At 35.3% G+C, this 22,043-nt stretch overlaps 1 protein-coding gene across 2 annotated transcripts in view; it reads left to right on the top strand.

The window, feature by feature from the left end:
* CSMD1 (CUB and Sushi multiple domains 1) overlaps positions 1–22,043 on the top strand; it is a 1,102,994-nt gene that overhangs the window by 987,933 nt on the left and 93,018 nt on the right. For both annotated transcript variants that reach the window (XM_034436753.3, XM_034436752.3), the window contains exons 38-42: positions 4,494–4,612; positions 7,543–7,612; positions 13,174–13,290; positions 16,632–16,841; positions 19,167–19,355. In XM_034436753.3, coding sequence (XP_034292644.2) covers positions 4,494–4,612; positions 7,543–7,612; positions 13,174–13,290; positions 16,632–16,841; positions 19,167–19,355 — 705 coding nt within the window. The remainder of the gene's footprint in view (positions 1–4,493; positions 4,613–7,542; positions 7,613–13,173; positions 13,291–16,631; positions 16,842–19,166; positions 19,356–22,043) is intronic.

Below are 22,043 nucleotides of genomic sequence, written 5' to 3'. Positions count from 1 at the left end.
GTGTGTCTAATCATACTTGACCAAATAAAGTATTCTGTTCTGTTCTGTCCTGTCCTGTCCTGTGTCACTGGATACAGTCACTATAGCATCTCAAAGTCTTTTCCCCAAATGCAAAGCATTGCACTGATACATAGATAGAAGGTGAAAAAAGATTTCTCACATTTGCCACTCAGGTCTTTGAAACATGACTTGCTCACATGTTAAAGTTTTAGGTTGCAAGAAAATGTGATTTAGAGGATTTTCTTCAACATGGAAAAAAGTTGGTCATGCAAATGGTTTCTGTTCACTGCATTAGGCTTGTTCTCATCGACTCAGAAGAGGAAAGATGTATTTGCCATTTTCAGGCCGTTTTCAGGCTTTCACCTGAAAAACAGCCGAAAAATGGCCTGAAAAATGGGCGGGGACAGGGCCAGCCAGTGGTTCGATTTTCCAGTTCTCTGAACCACGCAGAATTGGAACAACCGGTTTGGACGAACCGGTCCAAACCGGCAGCAACCCACCTCTATAGACAGTATCTATAACTTATAGATACTGTCTATGGCTGTGATGGCGAACCTATGGCACGCATGCCACAGGTGCCCTAGGTCAGCTCCAGCACGCATGTGCGTGCTGGCCAGTTGATTTTCAGGCCTTCCGGGCCCGCGGGAAGTCAGGAAATGGGCTGTGTCCAGCCTCTGGAGGGCCTCCGTGAGGGGGAGGCTGTTTTTGCCCTCTCCAGGCTCCAAGAAAGCCTCTGGGACCTGGGGAGGGTGAAAATGGGCCTACCAGACCCATCAATAACCTTTTTGCCATTGTGTGACAAAAGTGAGGGAAGCGCCGGGCGCATACATGGCGGGACAGGGCATTGAACTTTGGGTGTGGGCACACACATGCGTGACCTCCCGCACTCCCCCCACTTTTGGCATGCGACGGCAAAAAGGTTAGCCATCATTGGTCTACGGCAATAGCACTAGGTCCTTCTTAATCCTTGGTCAATATTTTTCCCCCTTTTTTAATTCTAAAGGTGAAATATATTTGGAAACTTTATCTGAAAAGGAGCAGAATAAATTATTTTTATCCTCACCTAATGTTGAGATAGAGAGAGATATAAAACATCTTATCTATATTGCCAGTAGAGATCTATGTTTTAGATCTAGGGATGTAAAACATGTTGCCTTTCAAATGTGACCCAGTCAGGAGGGTTAATAGTGATGGATGTGGGGAGATATAGTGAAGGCCAGACATTATTTACCATTTCTTCAACACAATCTAGAATATGTTTCACCTTAGCAATGGTAGAAATATATTCTAAATGTGCTGTGATATGAATCTGATCTCCCCTCTATAGATAGTATCGCTATAACTCAATTCCTAAATGCTTATGCAGTTAAAAACACACTGACATATTTAATGTCCATTTGTGTGTGGGTGCTGTGGGTAGGTGTATTCATTCATTTATAATTATGTGACTGATAGCAATGGTAATGCTATTTTTATGATTATGATAGACACCTTTTATTTAGTGTAAGATGTCAACCATATAATCAGATTGTTTTCCATGCTACAAGCCATCATTAGTGGCGGAAACGCCCAATTAGATTAATAGAAGAATTAATTAAATTCATGTCTCAAAAAGACAGTAAGATAATTAAGACTTTATAAATATATGCAATTGTGATTATATAAGGTTACAAACTTTATATGAATATATATCATTTATATGTGCTGATATACCCAAATATGAGTATGAATACATAGTGTTGGTTTGTGGGTTTCTGCGTGTGTGGGTGTATATATCTATGTATATTTGTATCTTCAAGTCACTGTTGTCTCCTAGAGACTGCCTGAAGTAGTTTCTGGAGTTTTCTTGGCAAGGTTTTTCAAAAGTGGTTTGTCCTGTCTCCTTCCTAGGACTGAGAAGGACTGACAGTCCAATATTATGCAGCTGGCTTTATGCCAAGGTGGGATTAGAACAGGGTTGCACAATTAATTTTCCCAAGGGGCTACATGAGAAACTGGGACTGTTACGGAGGGCCACTGCTGTTGTTGCCACCCCATCCTCCATTGCTGCATCCCACTCCTGATGCTGCTTCTGTCCTGCCATCAATCTGCTGCTGCCCCAATCCCCTCACCGATCCTGCTGATGCCAAGGGCCAGTCTGGGACTGCCTGCTGGCCAGATGTGACCCGCAGGCAATAAAATGCCCAGGTTTGGACTAGAATAATGTTTTTATTTATTATTTATTAATTCAATTTGTATGCCGCCCCTCTCCGAAGACTCAGGGCAGCTCACAATGCATTTAAAATCATTATAAAAAACATTTAAGAATTAAAAACATTAAAAACATTAAAACTCATTCACACCGTTCATAGCCAGATCTCGCCGGATCGCAAGAGCAAGATCAACGGCCCCAGGCCTGTCGGAAAAGCCAGGTCTTCACCGCTTTTCAGAAGGCCAATAGGGTGGGGATGGTCCGGACCTCAGAAGGTAACTGGTTCCAGAGAGCTGGGGCAGCCACAGAGAAGGCCCTCCTCCATGGGCCCACCAGCCGGCATTGTTTAGCTGACGGGACCCGGAGGAGACCAACTCTGTGGGATCTTACCGGTCGTTGGGAGTTATGCGGTAGAAGGCAGTCTCGAAGATACCCTGGCCCTGAGCCATGTAGGGCTTTAAAGGTAATAACCAACACCTTGAATTGTGACCGGAGACCAATAGGGAGACAGTGCAACTCACAAGAATTGATGTAATGGGGGTGTACCTAGGTGCACCCACGACAGCTTGCGCAGCTGCGTTCTGGACCAACTGTAGGCTCCGAACACTTTTCCAGGGTAGCCCCATGTAGAGCGCGTTGCAATAATCTAACTGTGAGGTGACAAGGGCATGAGTGACCATGAGGAGAGCCTCCTGATCCAAGTAGGGTTGCAATTGGTGCACCAGGCGAACCTGTGCAAAGGTCCCCTTAGCCACAGCTGCCAGATGTTGCTCTAATCTTAGCTGTGAGTCTAGGAGGACACCCAAATTGTGAACCTGTTCTGAAGGGGACAATTTCTCTTCCCCCCCCCCCCAGAACCAAGGATGGACAGTCAACATAGTCTTTAGGAGGCAATACCCACAGCCACTCGGTCTTGTCTGGATTAAGTCTGTTCCAGGTTCCCTCCATTAAACATTGCCATCTTGTGATACTTAGAAAGAATGCATTCTGCATTAAAATTATATATGTGTGTGGGTGTGGGGTGTGTGTGTGTGTGTGTGTGTGTATACACACACACACACATACACACATATACATATATTCTTCATTCATGTCACGGGTGTCAAACTCGCCATGTCACATTGCTGTCACATTGTTTTTTTTCCTTTCACAGAGCTGGGGTGGGCATGTCCTGTACATGATGCATCCCATGGGCCACCAGTTTGACACCCCTGATCTACGTAGCTATATACCCTTCTTTGGGTTCTATATGTATGCTCTATATTTAGTATAGCAGAAGTTTTTTTATATATTTTGAGTATTTCTAAATAACAGGATTTTATTATTTACAATCATGATGTAAAAATGAATGTAAATTATAATACATAATCATCTATAAAATAAAAGGCACAGGCTTTTTTAATAGTGCATCACATTTTGTCCAGGGAATTTTATCTTTATTAAAGTGAAAGTGAAATGTAGTCTATACTAATACACTTTTAGAACTATTAACAAGATGGCACTGCTGTGAGCTTTCTTGTCATTGATGGCAGTGATGCCAGAAAAATATTACAGGTCACAGTAATGACATACATAGATGAATGCCTAGTGCTAGACCTGGAGTGGCAGAAATATTTAATAAGCTGGAACTGGGATGAGATCACCAGGAGAGTTATCAATATTGACATTAATGAGTTTTATGTCCTGTGCCAAAAGAGTGAGCTGACCTGTGAAGAGCATGCAGTAAGCAATTTCCTATACAAGGAAGGCATGTTACCCTTGAAAACAGCACTTGCTATTCATAAGTTGTGAATAGGAAGTACAGTATGTAAAGCATGTGCTCTAAAGAATTCCTCACCTTGTTCTGCCCTAAGCCTTTGTTAGCTCTATTTATTTTTCATTTTAAAACTCAGTTCATTCTGAAACAAATCATCAACGGAGAACCTATTTTATCATATTGAGAGATTTGCCCATGCATGCAACCAATGGTATATTTAAAGTATAAAGACTAATTCTTTCATTTTTGTTCTGAAATCACTTGATTTACTATATCATTATATTTTAAATTCAGTTTTGTGTCATCATATTCATAATTGCTTCAGTTTGAAAGACTAGTAGTAAATTGCTGTAAAAAGAATTTTTAAAATCCTATGCTTCCTTTCTGCTACCCTCTTGAATCTTCTTTTCATTTTGGATTATTAATCACTGTTGAGAACTTCCTGTTTTAAACTTTGTATAGTAATTAGATAATCAAGATGTAAGCAATAAAACCAAAGCAATATGATCTTAATATACTGTTTTTTTTTCCTTTTATTTATTTTAGCTGTAGGTCTTGCTTCCTGCCCAGAACCTGTAATTCCTAGCAATGGATTTAAAATTGGTGATAGATATATGGTGAATGATGTTTTATCATTTCAGTGTGAGCCAGGATATACATTGCAGGTACCTGTACTCTTTTTAAAATGGTGTGTGTGTGTGTGTGTGTGTGTGTGTGTGTGTGTGTGTGTGTATTTTTATATTAACTATAGCACAAAGATTATAACAAGGGAAAGAAATATATTCTCAAATTTTATAATAGGTGATACAGCCAATTAAAATCATTGAGACAAGTTTGAATTAAATTTAGTCCAATTTAGTTAGACTCATCTGTATTATTGTTCTTAGCATAATTACACTAATTCTATGAAATACTAGTATGAAAATGATCTGAAGGAATACCACACCGGTGAAGATGATTTCTTCAACTATCTCATCCTCTATGGTTGAGACTTTCCAGAAAGGCTGATTTTTAGATTATAGTGCATTATCTTTGCATCACTTAATACAAGTGAACCAGGGTTAAATCCGATCCTTTCTGCATGCAAAATATATATGTATCATTTGGCTATTATTTGTCTCACAAATAATTTTGGGGAGATTTTTATATCTTGGTTAATAAGGCCAGTTTGACTTTACAGCACAATGCATAATGTAGAACTCTGCAGTAAAAATATTTTTATACTTGTCTCCCTCTATGCATATTGCTGTTTCATTTATTTTCAAACAGATACACATCGAGTTAAACTTTCTGAGTTTCTTTCTTGCTCTTATTTGATTATTAATCCATATTACACTAAGATTTTAATATATGTTATTGTTCCTCTGCTAGATCATTCACAAAACCAGTATGATCATTCTATAATTTTGTTTGCATCAATGAGATATCATCTTGAAAAATTAAAAAAAGAGTTGATTTGCCTAGTTTAGATACTTAAGTCCTCATCTGACTATTAAAAAAAAATAAGCATTTAATTATACCATTTTTATAATCTCTGTTATGGGAAAGTAATGTAGAATAAAATGACAACTATAAACAGAAACATTTGAACATTCAGCCATTATTGCTCTCTTTCCCATTTCTTACTCTCAGAGCAAAATTCAGCTTTCTGCCTGCAAGCAAGGCAAGGCAAGGCAAGGCAAACAAGGCTGAACCCTTCATTGATTTACATTTTTTATAATATCTTTATTAAGTTTTGACATCGTACAATAAAATACAAGCTAACATAAAAGGGAAAGGGAACAGCAAAACAAATTAAAGGGGTAAAAATTCATCAAACAAATACAACTAAAGAGACCTCTGATTTTCTTTTTAAACAAAGATGTTAACACTACAACTACCTCTCTGTAAGTTTAAAGAAAAGATACTTTTGCAAAGCAAAGCAAATGATGATCTTAACCAGCTTAATAAATAATGTTCAAATGGTGATAATAAACATTTATTGACAATGATACAATTTAAAGTCTACAAATGTGAATACATGCTCAGTTGGATTTTCTGCAAATTTCACAGCTACTATGCAACATGGGAGCTTCACACGGAAGCGCAAGTGGCCACCGTTCATGCAAGGGGAGCTTCATGCATGCACATGCACGCACTTGCTGCCTGAATGTCTTGGTTCTGAATAGGCTAAGACCAGGTAGTGGGCCATGGCCTGGAGGTTGGGGATCCCAGCCCTAAGGCATATAGTCCTTTCTTGCTCTCTGTAGGGAATCAAGGAAGATGTACATTTATCCCATTTAATAAAACTACCCTGATGGAGATCACAATATCTCTCTGTCTTCTATTTTACGACTATCACAATATCTTTATATCTTACCAGGACCCTGGCATATCTGTCCAGGTTGTGCAATTTTGTATTATCTTTTGCTGATCAATTCTACCCGCAGTTGAACTTAAACACAAATTTTGGACATTGTCATTGCTATTTGTGCTATAGTTAATATAAAAATTATGTAATTTTATTGCATATTAAAAAATATTAATAATTGAGTTCTATTTTATTGTTGTGCCCAAGGGCCAAGTTTGAATTTATTTGGTATTCCCTCCTATTCAGGAGTTTAATATGGTAGCATAGGTTCAACCTATAGGTAGATAATGTTTCTATATTAAGTAATACTTCATTATTTGAAAATAAAATAGGGACTCAGATACAAACATTTAATAATAATGAACAAAGTTATCTTTTTAATATCCAATTATTTGTTATTCAATGTAGAACTGAGTTCACAGTCTTCCTGCACATAACTTAGTTGAAAAGGGAGTTTCTCTTGTCATGTTAAATAAGTGGTGATCAAAAATCTTTGTAATCTAATACAGATTACTCCAAGGCCTACCAGTACATCCCAATTTCTTTTCCTTTTTTTTTTTTGCATTGGTGCCTAGTTCTTTTGGAAGCCATCGCTCATACAGTCATATATACAAAAGTCCCATCTCTACAAATACTGTATTTGTATTGTCACCAAAGGGGCAAAGGACAGTAGGTGGTGCTGCTGCTATGTGGCCCATTGATTTCACAGGTTGCCATTTTTGTGGACTTCAATAGCACTCTCCTCAAAGTTGGCAATAATTGTTTGAGGGAAGACTTGATTATTAAAGTATATAATTTGTGTTTAGTAGTTTTTATATAAAGGCACATTTTCATTCTGAAATCACCTTTGAAGACGGAAATTACTTTTAAAAATTAACTTTCTTGAAATAATGATTCTTTGGGAGAGAAAAAAATCTTCCCTTTGGTAATGCAGCAAAGAATGTAAATGAGAGTGTCATGTTACTTTGCAGTTCTATATAATAATTTAGTTTAAGGTTCTGGAACAACTTCTTAAGACTTGTAGCACAACTCACTTTCCATTTTTAAAGGAATTCTAATTAACTTAAAAGTCTTTTCTTTGTCCTTAATTAGAAAACTGTCATAGGTAATAAAGTATAAGGAAAGATTAATTGGCAAAAGGATTTTTCTAAAATCAATAGTGAGAACCATTGTGTCAAGTTGCTAAATGAAAACTTCAAAAATGGGACAATGTTGCATAGTTATTTGATTTTTGAATTTTTTAAGGGACGTTCTCATATTTCTTGTATGCCTGGAACAGTTCGCCGTTGGAATTATCCTTCTCCTCTCTGTATTGGTATGCATATTTACATATTTTTATTCTAAGTGAATGTTGTTGAGAATAACATCAGTAAAAAGTAAAAAGTTTAATTAGCTTGTTTCTATTTTTGTTCCGTTGTTATCAAAGCCATTTAAATAGAAAATATCCGGTTGCTTAATGGCTGAGCTCCTAATTCACATTCCTGATTCACATTTCATTCTAGGCATGAAGTACTAGCAACTTTTCTTGCTTGGGCAAAAAAATCCACCTGCCGGTATAATATATAGTACTCCATACGGCTTAAGCAAATGAAATAATCTGTATAAATGCTAAATTTTATTAAAAGTCAGCATTAAGAATATGCATATTTCAGTGATAGCACCATTTCTTTAATGATTGTTTTTGTTCAAACAGAAAATATATCTGAAAGTTTTTATCACTGCTTAAGTCTTTATGCCAAACTGTGTTGCAGGCTTTATCTTCTTTATTCCTTGTATGCAAATTGTATCAGGAAAACTCAGTAGTCATGCAGAAGATCTACATGGCCAAAATCTCTGTCATTTTGAGTGGAATGCAAAGAAAAAGAACATGACAGAACAGAACATAGTCAATTTACTGCAGTAGATAAAGAACTACATAGTCTAGAAACTAAGAGGCATGCGGTTCTAATCCTACTTTATTCAAAAAGCAAACTGGGTAACATTGAACCAGTCTGTCTTTCTCAAAAAGAGAGAGAGAGAGGGAGGGAGGGAGGGAGAGAGAGAGGGGGGGGAAGAAAGAAAGAAAGAAAGAAGGAAGAAAGAAAGAAAGGAAAGAAAGAAAGAAAGAAAGAAAGAAAGAAAGAAAGAAAGAAAGAAAGAAAGAAAGAAAGAAAGAAAGAAAGAAAGAAAGTCATTAAATGATTGGGGGAAAAAAATCATCAAATGATAATTTCAAAGTGCAGATTGTACAAAGAAACAGAAGAAAGAACATATTCAGCTTGTGCAGGATTCACGGGAACATCTGTAAAAATCATCATGTACAGTACCAGTACATGATACTGAGGGGAACACAGAATTGAAAAAGTGGTCGAAAATGAGCAGAATAAAATATAATTTTATAAAATTTCCAAATACAGACTAATAAAGTCTTGGTTCATAAACAAGGCTGGAAAGAAGAAAGTGTGAATAATTGAAGTGGCAATACCATGACATAGTAGAATAGAAGGGAAAAATTGGAGAAGTTCACAAAGTATCAGGAACTGAAAATTGAATTTGAAAAATTATGGCAAAAAGTAGTGGTGGTTGTCCCATTGGTTATTGGCACACTGGGTGCCATACCCAAAACTTTTGCATGGCACTTAGAAAATCTGTGCAATGAGGAAATTTCCTGTTGGAAGAAAAATCCATCCCGATCCAATCTGGGAGACAAATGCTAGAAATAAAATGGAGGCTGATTGGAAAGAAGAATTCTGTTTATTTGATTTCTGGAAACTTCAGTGACAGAAGCATGTTTCTGCAGTGGCTTAGGAATGGATGGATTTTTATAGGGTTCTGAGATGCTCTAGGGGGGTTGTGCAATGTAGTTAGTCTTGTGTCTTTTTTTTTTTTTTAAATTTGATTTATATGCCACCCTTCTCCGGAGACTCAGGGCGGCTTACAATGTGTTAAGCAATAGCCTTCATACTTTTGTATATTTATACAAAGTCAGCTTATTGCCCCCACAAACTGGGTCCTGATTTAACCTACCTTAGAAAGGATGGAAGGCTGAGTCAACCTTGAGCCTGGTAAGATTCGAACCTGCAGAAATTTCAGGCAGCTGTGTTAATAACAGGGTGCATTAAACCACTGTACTACCAAGGCTCTTTTTCTATTCTAATGGTGGTAGGCTAATCCTATTATGTCCTAGAGATCATGCCCTGTCCTTAGAATTTGTGTGGGGGATGTGAATTCTTAATTCCATCAGCTGGAGCTGAAGGTGTTTTGTTCATGAATAGATTGGCCCAGTCTTTCTTAATTGGCACCAAATATCCATCTCTAAAGACTTCAGGAATCTGCTGGGGGCTATTAAGAAAGAGTTGGGCTGCTTTCTGCCTTTAAGAACATGTTTCTCCATTTCTCCTTTGGGAAAATATAATATTCTGCCTCTCTTAATATAAGAATAAAGCAGGGGTGAACTGCTCCCAGTTCGGACCGGATCACCTGATCCGTAGCGATGGCGGCAGGTGATTCGGAGAACCGGTAGCAAAAATCCCTGTGTCCCCCCCCCTCCCGCATGCCCAGCTGAGCTGCATGATCATCAGAGGCTGTTTTTTTTACTTTTAAAAGCATTTTTTCTACAACCTCTTCGGCCGAAAAAATGCTTTTAAAAGTTTTTTTAAAAAGCCTCTGATGATCGCGCGGCTCAGCTGGGATCATCAGAGACTTTTAAAAGCATTTTTTTCTGCAACCTCTTTGGCCGAAGTGGTTGTAGAAAAAAAAATGCCTTTAAAAGCCTCTGACGATCCCAGCTGAGTTGCCTGATCATCAGAGGCTTCTAAAAGCATTTTTTTCTGCAACCTCTTCGGCCGAAGAGGTTGTAGAAAAAATGCTTTTAAAAGTTTTTTTAAAAAAAGTTGGCCATGCCCACCAAGTCACATTACCACCACCACCACCCACCAACCATGCCCACAGAACCGGTAGTAACAAATTTTAGATTTCACCCCTGGAATAAAGAATATTTTAATCCAGGGTGGGGGGCTTCCTACACTGTTAATTGCAAAATGCCACACATCCGTGCATATAATATGCCGATACATTAAGTTCTTAGGAAGAACTCCATGTATAGGAAGGCCAACACTAGCTAAAGAACTGGCAGCTGTGACTTCATATTTTTATGAACAGATAATAGTATAATATAAAAACAGTGCTGGTATTTAACATAATATCCCATATATAGTCTTATAACTGAAAATATAGTTACTTTTTTTCTATGCAACTCTATATTTATTCACTCCATTGGCTTCCCCCTTTGCATAAGTCTCTGACATCCTACCTTGTGTAAGCTGGAAAAAAAAAGGGAGTGGTTCTACCTGTTATGCATTATACATTGGGCATACTTTAATAATGCTTAACAATTCCCATTCATTCTCTTATATAATTTTCCTTGACAATCTAAATAGTCCTAATCTTATAAATCCCACATAGGCAATCTCTCTCCTTCCTCCCTTTTAGACAAATGCTCAAGCTACTCCCACTTGCTTTGATCAATAATTTAGAAGTATTTGTGACCATAGGTCTTCTTCCATGTGGCCTTATTTCACAGTTATAGGAAAAGTTTGTGGGGGGCAGTTGTGTTATTAAGGGAAAACGTGCACACAATACTCAGTATGGCTATTTTCCCTTATTTCCTTATGTGCTAGTTAGAGAAGGAGCTTCAAAACTTTTAGCAAGTTATGAGCACCTTGAGTGTTGCTAGGCTTTGTGAAAATAGGACATTCAGTATCCGTGCTTTCACTTTTTGAGTCATCCAGTTATTCTTCTACCTCTTGCAACTAGAATGGGCCAAGCATATAAGGACTGTATGACACAGAGTTACTCCACTAAGATCTTTTATTTCAGGTTTTTATAATCTGCTGGTTGCTTAACTAAATTGCTTTGTGAATCGCTGATTTACAAACTTTCATTTAAATATTTATTTAAACCTTTGCTGTCTTTCTTTTCCATTGCTCTTTGGTATGCCAATTATATGATAAAGGTAGACGTGCTGTATTTTCCTTTATTCATTTGGCTCCAATTCATTTGCAGTGAGAGAAAAAAAAATCTTATTTTTATTGTGATGCATAGCATGTTTAAGAATAATTTCTCATAATCAGGTGTTTTCAAATTGAAACGGGAAGCAATCAAATCTCATAGAAACATGAAAAGCAGTTAGATTTATTTTGTAACAAGGAAAAATTAAGATGTTGTCTGCATGTGTTTTATACTTCAACACCCACCCACCCCTGCATTTTCCAACAGCAAAAGGGGATTCTTTTGCTATGCCAGTTGCATTTTTAGGTAATACAATTTGCAAAAACATTATGGGCAATTATGCAGCTGATGGGTTGCAGAGAATTGTCCTTCTGCAAAGAGTCAGAAGACTATTTTCAAATATCAACAAGTAACAAGTTGATATTTTCAAATATCAACAAATAATTTTATAATGAAACTAGTATTTTATTTATATTGTCTCTTGGTTTTGATATTTTATCTTTTAATATTGTAAGCTGCCTAGAGTTCTCCTGTAGTAAGATAGGTGGCCAATACATTTTAAAAATAAATAAAAAATAAAATAAAGTATGCTCAAAGATTTTTGTAGTGATTTCAGAAAGCAGTTGACGTGTTACTTTTTTTTTTTTTTTTTGAGCACTAGAATGCTGATTTAGATATGTAGCACAAAAACATCTTGAGTAACTTGAATATTGTGTGGAGATTTGTTTTTAATTTATTTAAAACATTTATATAGTTGCCCATCTTATAACCAACTGCCATGTAATTTTTGACTGCCCCCTGTACTCAGATTTGAGGGAACATCAGCTGGGCAGGATCTTTTACGCCAGCACCCTTAAATCTAAAGAGTGCTTCTTGCAACATTGTTTGTTAGGTTCTAACTTGCAGCTGGTGAAATGGATTGCCAAATTTGCTGTAAAATTGATGGAAAAAAGGACAAAGTTAGTGCAGCAGAATGTGGTAGATTGCAGGAAAGATCACTTGATTTAATAATGTAATTCTAATAGTAGTTTTAAGACTGATTGGGTAGATGCAGGGGTGACATTGTAATATAATTTTAATCATATTTAATTTGTATCTTAAATTATTGTATTCTATTCTAATTTCATTCTAGATTGTATTTCACTCTAATTTCATTTTAAATCGTGTTTTATTCCTATTCCAATTTCATTTAAAATTGTTGCTACCAAACTTTTGTAATAATTGTCTCTGGAGCGCTGCACTTTGATATGGCCCAAGGGCTAATCAATAAATAAATAAAGATTATAACCAACTTTGGGCAGCTCCCAATCAAAAGTTAAAACAGCATAAAAGCCATATTAAAACTATAAAAACTGAGAGGGTAAATGAATTTCATTACAAATAAAAGAATGTAAGCCAAGAGAGAGAAAGAAAAGTCTTTGTAGGATTTAATATTTGATAAGTGTTCTTAAAGAATACACATGCTTATTCCTTCTGTCAATGTAATCTATAGTGATCATTTTAAGATTATAGCCTGAGACTCATGGTGGAAATTTCATCTTTTTAATTAGTTTTATATACCATTGATAGAGGGTTTTTTTTTTTTATTCTGGAAAAAGTCTCCAGCATATATATTGATTGCTTATTGATATGTTCAGTTTTCTGATCTTAAAATAATGGATAGGTATAAAAATCTGACACAACAAATAGAAACTTATTTGTACAATAGTTCTCCTGCATAGATTGGCATCAGTACAAGTTCTTTACTAGCACAAGTGAAGTGAACTTTTGTGTTTGTGTGCAGTTACATCAACATTGTATAACTATTTCTTCATAAGATACACAATTGTTGGATGACTTTTATGGTATACTTTCATATACTTTCAATGGATTGTTTGTTTATTATAGCCAAATGTGGTGGCACACTGACAAACATGGCTGGCATGATCCTGAGCCCAGGTTTCCCAGGAAATTATCCTAGTAATCTAGGCTGCACATGGAAGATATTATTACCTATTGGATACGGTAAGATTCCTGATTGAAGGACATCTTTTTATTTATCCATTGGAATCTCAGTTCCAAAATTATGCTGGTTTTTTTTTTTTTAATTTCATCCACTAGCCTGATACATGTATTCAAAAATAAATAAATCAAGGTACTAACAATAATTCTTTTAAAATATCTTTTCTATGTGCTGCTTTATTCAATGATTTCTTTTTTAATTGAAAGTTAAATAACACTTGGAAACTTTCTGTTCTAGAGTCATTAACTGCTGATGCAACTTCCTTTACCCATTCTCCGGCTGCCTCCCCTGATAATGGCTGTTTTAAATGCAATTCCCAGTATTAGGTACAAACAAGAAATGGCACAAGCTCCACCTGGTATATTTGGAAACATTATTTATGCAATTACTCAGACTTATTCTGAGTAACTTTAATTGACACAAAGGCATAAAATAAAACAATATCTAATTCAATTAGGTGTCTCCTTTCCTAGTCCTCTAAAGAGAGGCCAGGTCCTCATGTGCATGTCTTTCCTTTTTCTTTCCCTGTGTCTATGGAGGATTTTTTTGTATTATTCATGAAGGGTAAATAATAATTCAATATCATATGCTAGACTGAAAGTTTTAGGCTGTTTTTTTTAATCGATGTATTATTATGAAGAGTTTGAATTTGTATAAACTTCTGTGCATTCATTTTGTAAATGCAGTTATTTATTTTGAAAAAAATAAGAAGTAGTAGTGACATAACTATGGGTACATGTTCTCCAAAGAAAGAAAAAATGTCTAAAATAAAATAGAAAACTTTTTTTTAAAGGTGGTGGATTGTGAGATGTAGCTAATTAAACTTGGCTCATTTAGGTCAGTATTCATTTACTTTTCTGTACTAACAGCTTTCTTTCATTACATGGATTTATGTAATACAATATACTAAAAAAAGATAATATTTTACAGTAAAGTAATTAGTTAAGTTAATTAGTTTGCTTGAAATAAATCTTATTATGATACTATGTTCTTAATCATGAAGTTTGTGTAATTGTGATGTCTTGCTATAGTTTAGAAATCTGAATAGTTTTGACAAATTGCTTTCTGTGAATCCCATTCATCCATTTCTGTTCCTGTGAATTACAAAATTACTTTTTGTTGATAATTAAGTGGGGCCCAATTTATAAAAGACAGAGATTCTTTTTTAAAAAAAAATGAGCAACACATAACTCAGTTTGATAAACAAGATTATACAGTTCTCTATTGTTTCTGTATCAATTGAAAATGTACACCTTCCCTTTGGGGACCTTCCTAGAATATACTGATATATGATACAAAATGCACTAGTCACCTCCCATCTTGACTACTGTAATGCTCTCTACCTGGGGTTGCCCTTGAGGACCACTCGGAGGCTTCAGCTGGTGCAGAATGCAGCCGCGCGGGTTATGATGGGAGGGTCCTGAAACTCCCATGTTACACCCCTCCTGTGCGACTTGCATTGGTTACTAGTTGCCCTCCGGGTGAGATTCAAGGTGCTGGTGATGACCTATAAAGCCCTATATGGCTTAGGCCCAGGATATTTGTCAGACCATCTACAGCCAGCAACATCTTTCCCACCGCCTGGTACGTTCTCACAGGGAGAGCCTTCTCCGGGTGCCGTTGGCTAGATAATGCTGACTGGCGACCCCCAGGGCAGAGCTTTCTCTGTGGGTGCGCCCACTCTTTGGAATCAACTCCCCCTGGGGCTTCGGTTGGCTCCTGACCTTCGCACCTTCCGCCGTGAATTAAAAACATGGTTGTTTACATCGCCCAACCTGGACTGAGGGGGTTTGATTATTTTAATGGGTTTTAATATATGTTTTAAATTTATATTTATACATTTATGTATTTTGTATGTATTTTATGTTTCATTGGGTTTGTTTTTATTGTTGTGAGCTGCCCTGAGTCTACGGAGATAGGGCGGCATACAAATCACATAAAATAAAATAAATAAATAAATAAAATGGGCCAGAGAAAATTCAAGGTTTGTCCTTGAACTGCTTACAGATATCTTTGGTTCATGCAACTATGCAGACTCTGTACAGCAAATTGTCACCTTTTTCATGAAAAACTATACAATTATTTTTTAAAAGATTAACTAGATTATGCCTATAGATTTAGCAAGAATGGCAGTTTCCACATATTCCTTCTTTCTTGAGCAACCACAATTTTTTTTTGAACGGAATATCTTATGACATGGGAGATATTTACATGGAAAAGGAATCCCCTCCCCCAAAATTGTCAGACTATAGAATATAAAAATGTGCAATTTCCTATTGAAAATCATATTTGTTTTCTCCAAAAGTCAAATGATTGAAGCATATTGAGGTGGTGATGTAACTGCAGCTTAAAGAATATATATTAACTGCAGCTTCCAGGCCTAAGAATCTTCTGTAGCCCTCCCATATTGCCTACCTTCTCTAAAGAGATGAAAGCAAAACCATACTCCTGATCCCGAATACATAATATTTCTGTTATTGAAGAATATAGAGCAGGGGTGTCACACCTGCGTCATCACAGCAGTGTCATGTGACGTATCACAACTTTTTCCTCTTCACTAAACTGGGCATGGGCATGGCCAGCACATGACACATTCAGGCCGCAGGCTGGGAGTTTGACACCCCTGATATAGAGTGTTTGATGTAGTAGTTAAGATGCTAGCTTAAAAACCAGGAGACTATGAGTTCTAGTCCCATCTTAGACACGAAAGCCAACTGTGTGACGTTGAGCCAGTCATATTCTCTCAGCCTAACTTATCTAACAGGGTTGTTGTTGTGGGGAAAACAGGAGGAGGAAGAGGTATTAGATATGTTCACCGCCTTGAGTTGTATAGGAAAACAGATGGGATAATAATCTTTTGGGGGGAAATCATTAGTATACATTAAAGATGAAATTTACAGAATGGCAATTCCTAGGTTTAAAACTTGATAATTATTCTGCTGAGATTATATCTTGCTAAATTCACTATATTATACTATATATAATATATAATTTAACAACCCAGTTTTGCTTATTATCTATAAAAGGTATGTACTCTGGTTTCTGAACAGTTATTATTATGGGTCATATAGTGTTACCATATGCATTTCTTTTAATCAGAATAAGCAAAACTAGTACAATAATTTTAATGAACTCTGGGGGGAAAATGTTTACAGTATTGAACTATCCAATGTTAAACTTAGAAAAATTAACTAAGTTTCTTGTTAACTGGGAATCCAAGCTGGAATATACACATCTGAATTGGATAATGCAGTTTGCTTATCTAATTGCTGCTTATGTTTTTTTTTTTTTTTAAATCTACAATATACTAAACTTTCATATTTTTTATTATTTTTCTACATAGGGGCACATCTACAATTTCTGAACTTCTCCACTGAAGCTAACCATGACTTCCTTGAAATTCAGAATGGGCCTTACCACACCAGTTCTATGATTGGCCAGTTCAGTGGTACAGATCTTCCACCATCTTTATTAAGTACAACACATGAAACTCTCATCCATTTTTATAGTGATCACTCAGAAAACCGACATGGATTTAAATTTGCATATCAAGGTAAGTAATGAATGATATAAACAGCTTCAGTTATTAGAGGAATGACTTATCATGACAAGATTTTTTTCATTCCATAATTTTTCAAAAGGCTGGAATTAATATGCATTTTTTTTCTCTTGTGCTTCCTGGTTTTTCTTTGAATTTTTTAAAAATCTGGCTTTTAAATGGTATTTGTTTTGAAAGTTTTCTCCCCTTCCTGAAAAACAGTAACATGACTTTCTAAATAAATTAAGATAACTATTCCAAAAAGCTGTTCAAATATTATTTTATTAATATTATGTTATGCTTTTCAATAAATTTGATTCTGGAAATAAATCAGTTGGTTCTTTTGGTTGTTACGTGTAAGGATTATTAACTGCAGAGGTAACCTATAGGGCAGTCTATAAATATTTTCTCACAATTCTATTGAACATAATGCTGGAGTAAGGAATTTGTAGGTTGTGGCTAATATTTCTATGAATGTTGCACTTTTCAAAAGATGAAGATATGGGGAAATGTATGAAATTAAAGTGAATATTATTGAACTCAAGAATAATCCATACTAGTTTTTTTTTTTTCACAAACAAGCATGTGCATTCAATCTTTGCGTATGAAAATGGAACAATTAATGCATATAGGAATAATGAGTAACCATGCTAGTAGTCCTCTGGAGTTATGGAATATTTAGATCAGGATAACCATAACCAGAATAACCAGTTTTATATTTGCTGACAGGCACTTCAAAGTATGAAATAAAATCTTAAGAATAAGGACAGTATTATGCTTTTTAAAAAACTAAAATCCTTATATAACAGTATTACTTGATAATTACCACTGGAATTGGGTAGGTATAGCCTATTAGTTCCTTGAATAAATTAATAGCAATGTTCAAAACTGCATTTGTGTAGAAAATATTATCATTTGTTTTAAAAAAATGAAGTCTCAAAATATAAATATATAACATTAATTTGTAAATTGAACAGTGACAGTCATCAAACTGATCATAATTTATGCTGTGTATTACAGGCCTAATTAACAAGTCATAACACTATCCATAAAACATGTCAGGTGGTTTTTTTTTCTTCTTACTATCCTAATTTACAAGACATAATATTCCAGTGATTTATATTCCAAAACTTCAATGTATGATGTGTATGGGCTCACACCTTTGCTAGGTAAAAATCTGAATGAACCTGAAGATACTCTGTTAGTATAAAAAAAAGGAATAAGAGATCATTTTCTGGACCAAAAAGAGGAAACAGTAGCAACCTCAAGTCTTTAATAAGATAGAATATAATGTATTGTAGAATGATAGTGCTGAGCTAAATAATGAAAAGAGACTTATTGTTCTAAAATGTGAACACTATCTGGGAAAATGGCTACAAGTGAAAGCCTGCTCTGTTCTTATGAATTCCTTCTGTGACCTTTATCCCTGATGATTGGCAGGCCTACCAGGAATATGACAGTATGAACAGGCCAAGCTAAGCAGCCATTTTACTCTGTGATTATGAATATTTGAAGGAACATCTAGTTTCATAAATTCATTCCTGTGCTTGCATATTGCTTGCAGAAGTTTTACTCTGGATTCACAAATTGTGATTCCAATTATTGGGCCAATATTAGAGATATGAAAATATAAAATTAAACCTGCAAATCATTAGACTATTTTTAGATTTATTTAATATTGTATAGGAATCTATCCTGAAGTTTGGAGGCAAATGTTTGGTATGCTAGCTTCATCATTGCTCTAATTTTATTATTGACCAAGGGTTTAAATCTATATATAGTTATAAATGTAAGATTTTATTAAAGAACGTTTAAAAGAATGTCAAAACTAATACAAACTAAACTAAACTAAGAATAAGAAAAGAAAGAGAAATCAAAGAGATAGGAAAACAAGTAAAGAAAAAATAGAAAAAAAGATATGAAAAAATAATTTCTTATTTTCTTCACAGCAGTTATAAGTACAATTATAAGTCTTATTCTATGTTTACAACATCCTACTCTACTTTGTATAATCCATTGCATTTAATCATCCAAACCATATATCATAAATTCAATATTTATTGTTCCATGCAAAAAGTCTACAATGAGTTTCCAGTTAGCAGTAGATATTTTCTTTTCTCTACCCAAGGCAAAAGGACAAAAGGAGATATACACACACATCTTCATATCTATCTATACATATATAGTAATGAAGTGAAATCCTCAACTGGAAGAAAGTTGCTTGTCTGTATTAATTACTTTGATACAAATATTTAGCAAGTTATAGAACATTTATCAATTTGTTTTATGATTTTTAAATTTTTTTGGGAAAGAAAATATTTTATCTTTTTTTCCCCTCAGCTTATGAATTACAGAATTGTCCAGATCCTCCCCCATTTTATAATGGATATATAATCAATTCCGATTACAGTGTGGGCCAATCTATCTCTTTTGAATGCTATCCTGGATATGTATTAATCGGTAATTCCGTGCTCACTTGCTATCATGGGATCAACAGGAACTGGAACCATCCTTTTCCAAAGTGTGAAGGTAGCTTTTGTTCATGTTATGATTGTTTACATTCCAAGATGTTCTTATAGTTAATGTATTCAGGAAGAAAGAAAAAGAAGAAAAGTAAAAATAAATCAAGTAGATATATGAAAATCATGATTTGTTGCAAGCCTCATAACAGTTTCATTGGTAATCAGAATTGACAAAGAAAGACATTTTTCTTCAAAAGTAGAAAGTAGCTGATACAACTCATACCACATTCTGTCATGTCGCCTCCCTTTCTTTCCTTACACTCACATACAACCCACATTTGTGCCTCTTGTGATGTTCATAAAACAACCAGATGATGCTGATCATCTTGGAAGTTACCATTTCTAAAGTTACAGGTATCACTGCCATAGGCATATTCCTGATACTAGAGGGAAAGAGGGAAGGAAATGAGCAGCAGCAAGGGATGGAGAAAGGAGATTTGAGTTTAAGGCTTTTAGAAGGATAGGAAGCCATTTTGGATGTGGATTTAGCAAGGAGAGAAGGATGAGTGGATTTTTTTTTTTAAAAAAAGTATGGGTCATAACTCTTGCCTTTATATTGAAAACAGTTGTAAACTAAAGAATTTGTTTGTCTTACCTGTCTATCATTGTATTAAATGTGGCACATATATGCATTTCTTTTATATCCTCAATAAATGAGAGTTGAAATACCATGTCAGATTCCTGCTCAGATTTTTATGTTTTAAATCACAGAGAGGGGACATTGATTTGAAGGTATGACAATAGGATAATAGGTGTTTAAGCTCGACTTTTTCTTTAGGAAATAAACAATAGAATGGGGGCAGAGGATAAAGGGACATTAAGAAAAAAAACAGCTCAAAGAGAAACTGCCTCTACAATAATACCCAATGCACACAATATTCATTTCTAAATCAGCAATGTGATTTCACCCAGAAACTTTCTCAATATATGCTGAATTCCAGATTTTGGCTGTTGAGAAAAGGAGTTGCTGGAAATATTCAGTTCCCTCCTCCCCTTCTCGATTAAATAGCTGATCTGCAGAATGTGAAATAGTTTTCAAATAGCTTCATTGCACATGCTTCTTTGTATAGAATTATCTTCAATTAATTGCTTGCAATGATTATTCGGATATCCATAGTTCATGTTAATTGGTTGGCTCTTTGGTTCATGCACCTGCACATGTAAATTTAAACATCCAAACTATGCTAATGGTTCCTTATTTATATTTTAAAACATGGCTTCTAACTCACGTCACTTATATTTTAGTTGATGAGCTCAGAATTTCTTCAAATTACTTTGAAATCTCACACATGACATATAATGGAATAGAGTTAACTATTCTATGCCATGCTTAGAATTAAAATTATTTGTAGCAAATGCCATAATTAAAATAATATTTTAACATTTATAAATGAAAGTCCTTGGGGGGAAAAGTGTCCACTTTGTCATGCAGAAAAACCAGATGGGAACCTTCAAAATAAATTGTATCATGCTTAGATATCTACTTAAAACTAAACATATGACATGATTTTTGTTGTTGTTGTTGTTGCCACCTGGCAATGTTAATTATTTGCAATTAAAAAACCAGTTTACAGTAAATAATGCAATTGCCAGGAGTATATTTATTACAGAGGTTGGGCATATTGCCACACTGATCAACGAATGGCAAGATGCACATTTCAAATTAATTTAAAAAGAAACATATACCTTGCAAATTTTAATAATGAGGTACTTCTCTAATGTACAGTAACTATGGCATTATGTGTATCCTGTCACATTTATCATGTTCATTGAGCTATGAAAAATTGATGATGAGTTTCAGTACACTTCAAAGCATCCTTTTTGATTTTTAAAGTCCTACCCTGCCAAAGGCCAAGGTGTCTGAAGCAGCTGCAACAGCAGCTACTTGCTATTTCATTTAATGCCAGCAGAGTGCAAAGAGAGACTGACAAGTGATGCAGTGATTTGTGTACTGCCAATAACTTACTTTATAACCAAAGATCCAGTCATTGGCAGTGAATCGTAGAAGCTGCCACTACTATTCATTGCAATTATTGTGTGCACGTGACTCTCTTTGCTGTACCATATTTCATTGCTGATGGGGAGAATCTCTTATTCCTTTTCTGAGCTGTTCATATACTGAGATCCTTTTTTATAACTCGCACCTTTGCCAGTTGGGGAGGTGGCCAGCAGGATCAAGGCTTTCTTTACTGCTGCCTGATTAGGATATCCTGTCCTCAGAGCAACCCACCTGATATTAGCAATGGATGAATCACATACTTTTAATTCATGTTGTTTCACATCTGATTACCCATGATTTTGTCAACTGCCGTTTGATGCTCAGTGCTAAGTATATTTGCATGTGCAGCAGTGTTATGTGTATATGTAGAAAAGTAATAATATTTGCCAGGCAGAAAACTGTTTTAAGCATGCATGACAAAAAAAAAGAGACAGCAATTGTAAATGCAGAAAGTTATAACACATTCAAAGAACTACAAAAACTAGAACATAATATTTTTAATCTGCAAATTGGTTGTAGATGGTAGATTTAACCAAGGTTTAACCAAGATTTAAACAAGGATAGAATTTCTAAAATGGGAAGGGGTGAGGAAACTAATATTTCCTGGACTGAATATAACCAATAAGGCAATCCTGGCTGGCTTCCAGCCTCCCTTCGATCTACCTTTTAGCACTTAGCTTAGTAAAAAGCTAATTG

Source organism: Pantherophis guttatus, chromosome 1, assembly GCF_059756535.1.
Source record: "Pantherophis guttatus breed Tessera chromosome 1, ASM5975653v1, whole genome shotgun sequence".
Classification (NCBI taxonomy): domain Eukaryota; kingdom Metazoa; phylum Chordata; class Lepidosauria; order Squamata; family Colubridae; genus Pantherophis; species Pantherophis guttatus.
Note: the sequence above shows the minus strand (reverse complement) of the source record. Positions and strands in the feature narration are given on the sequence as shown.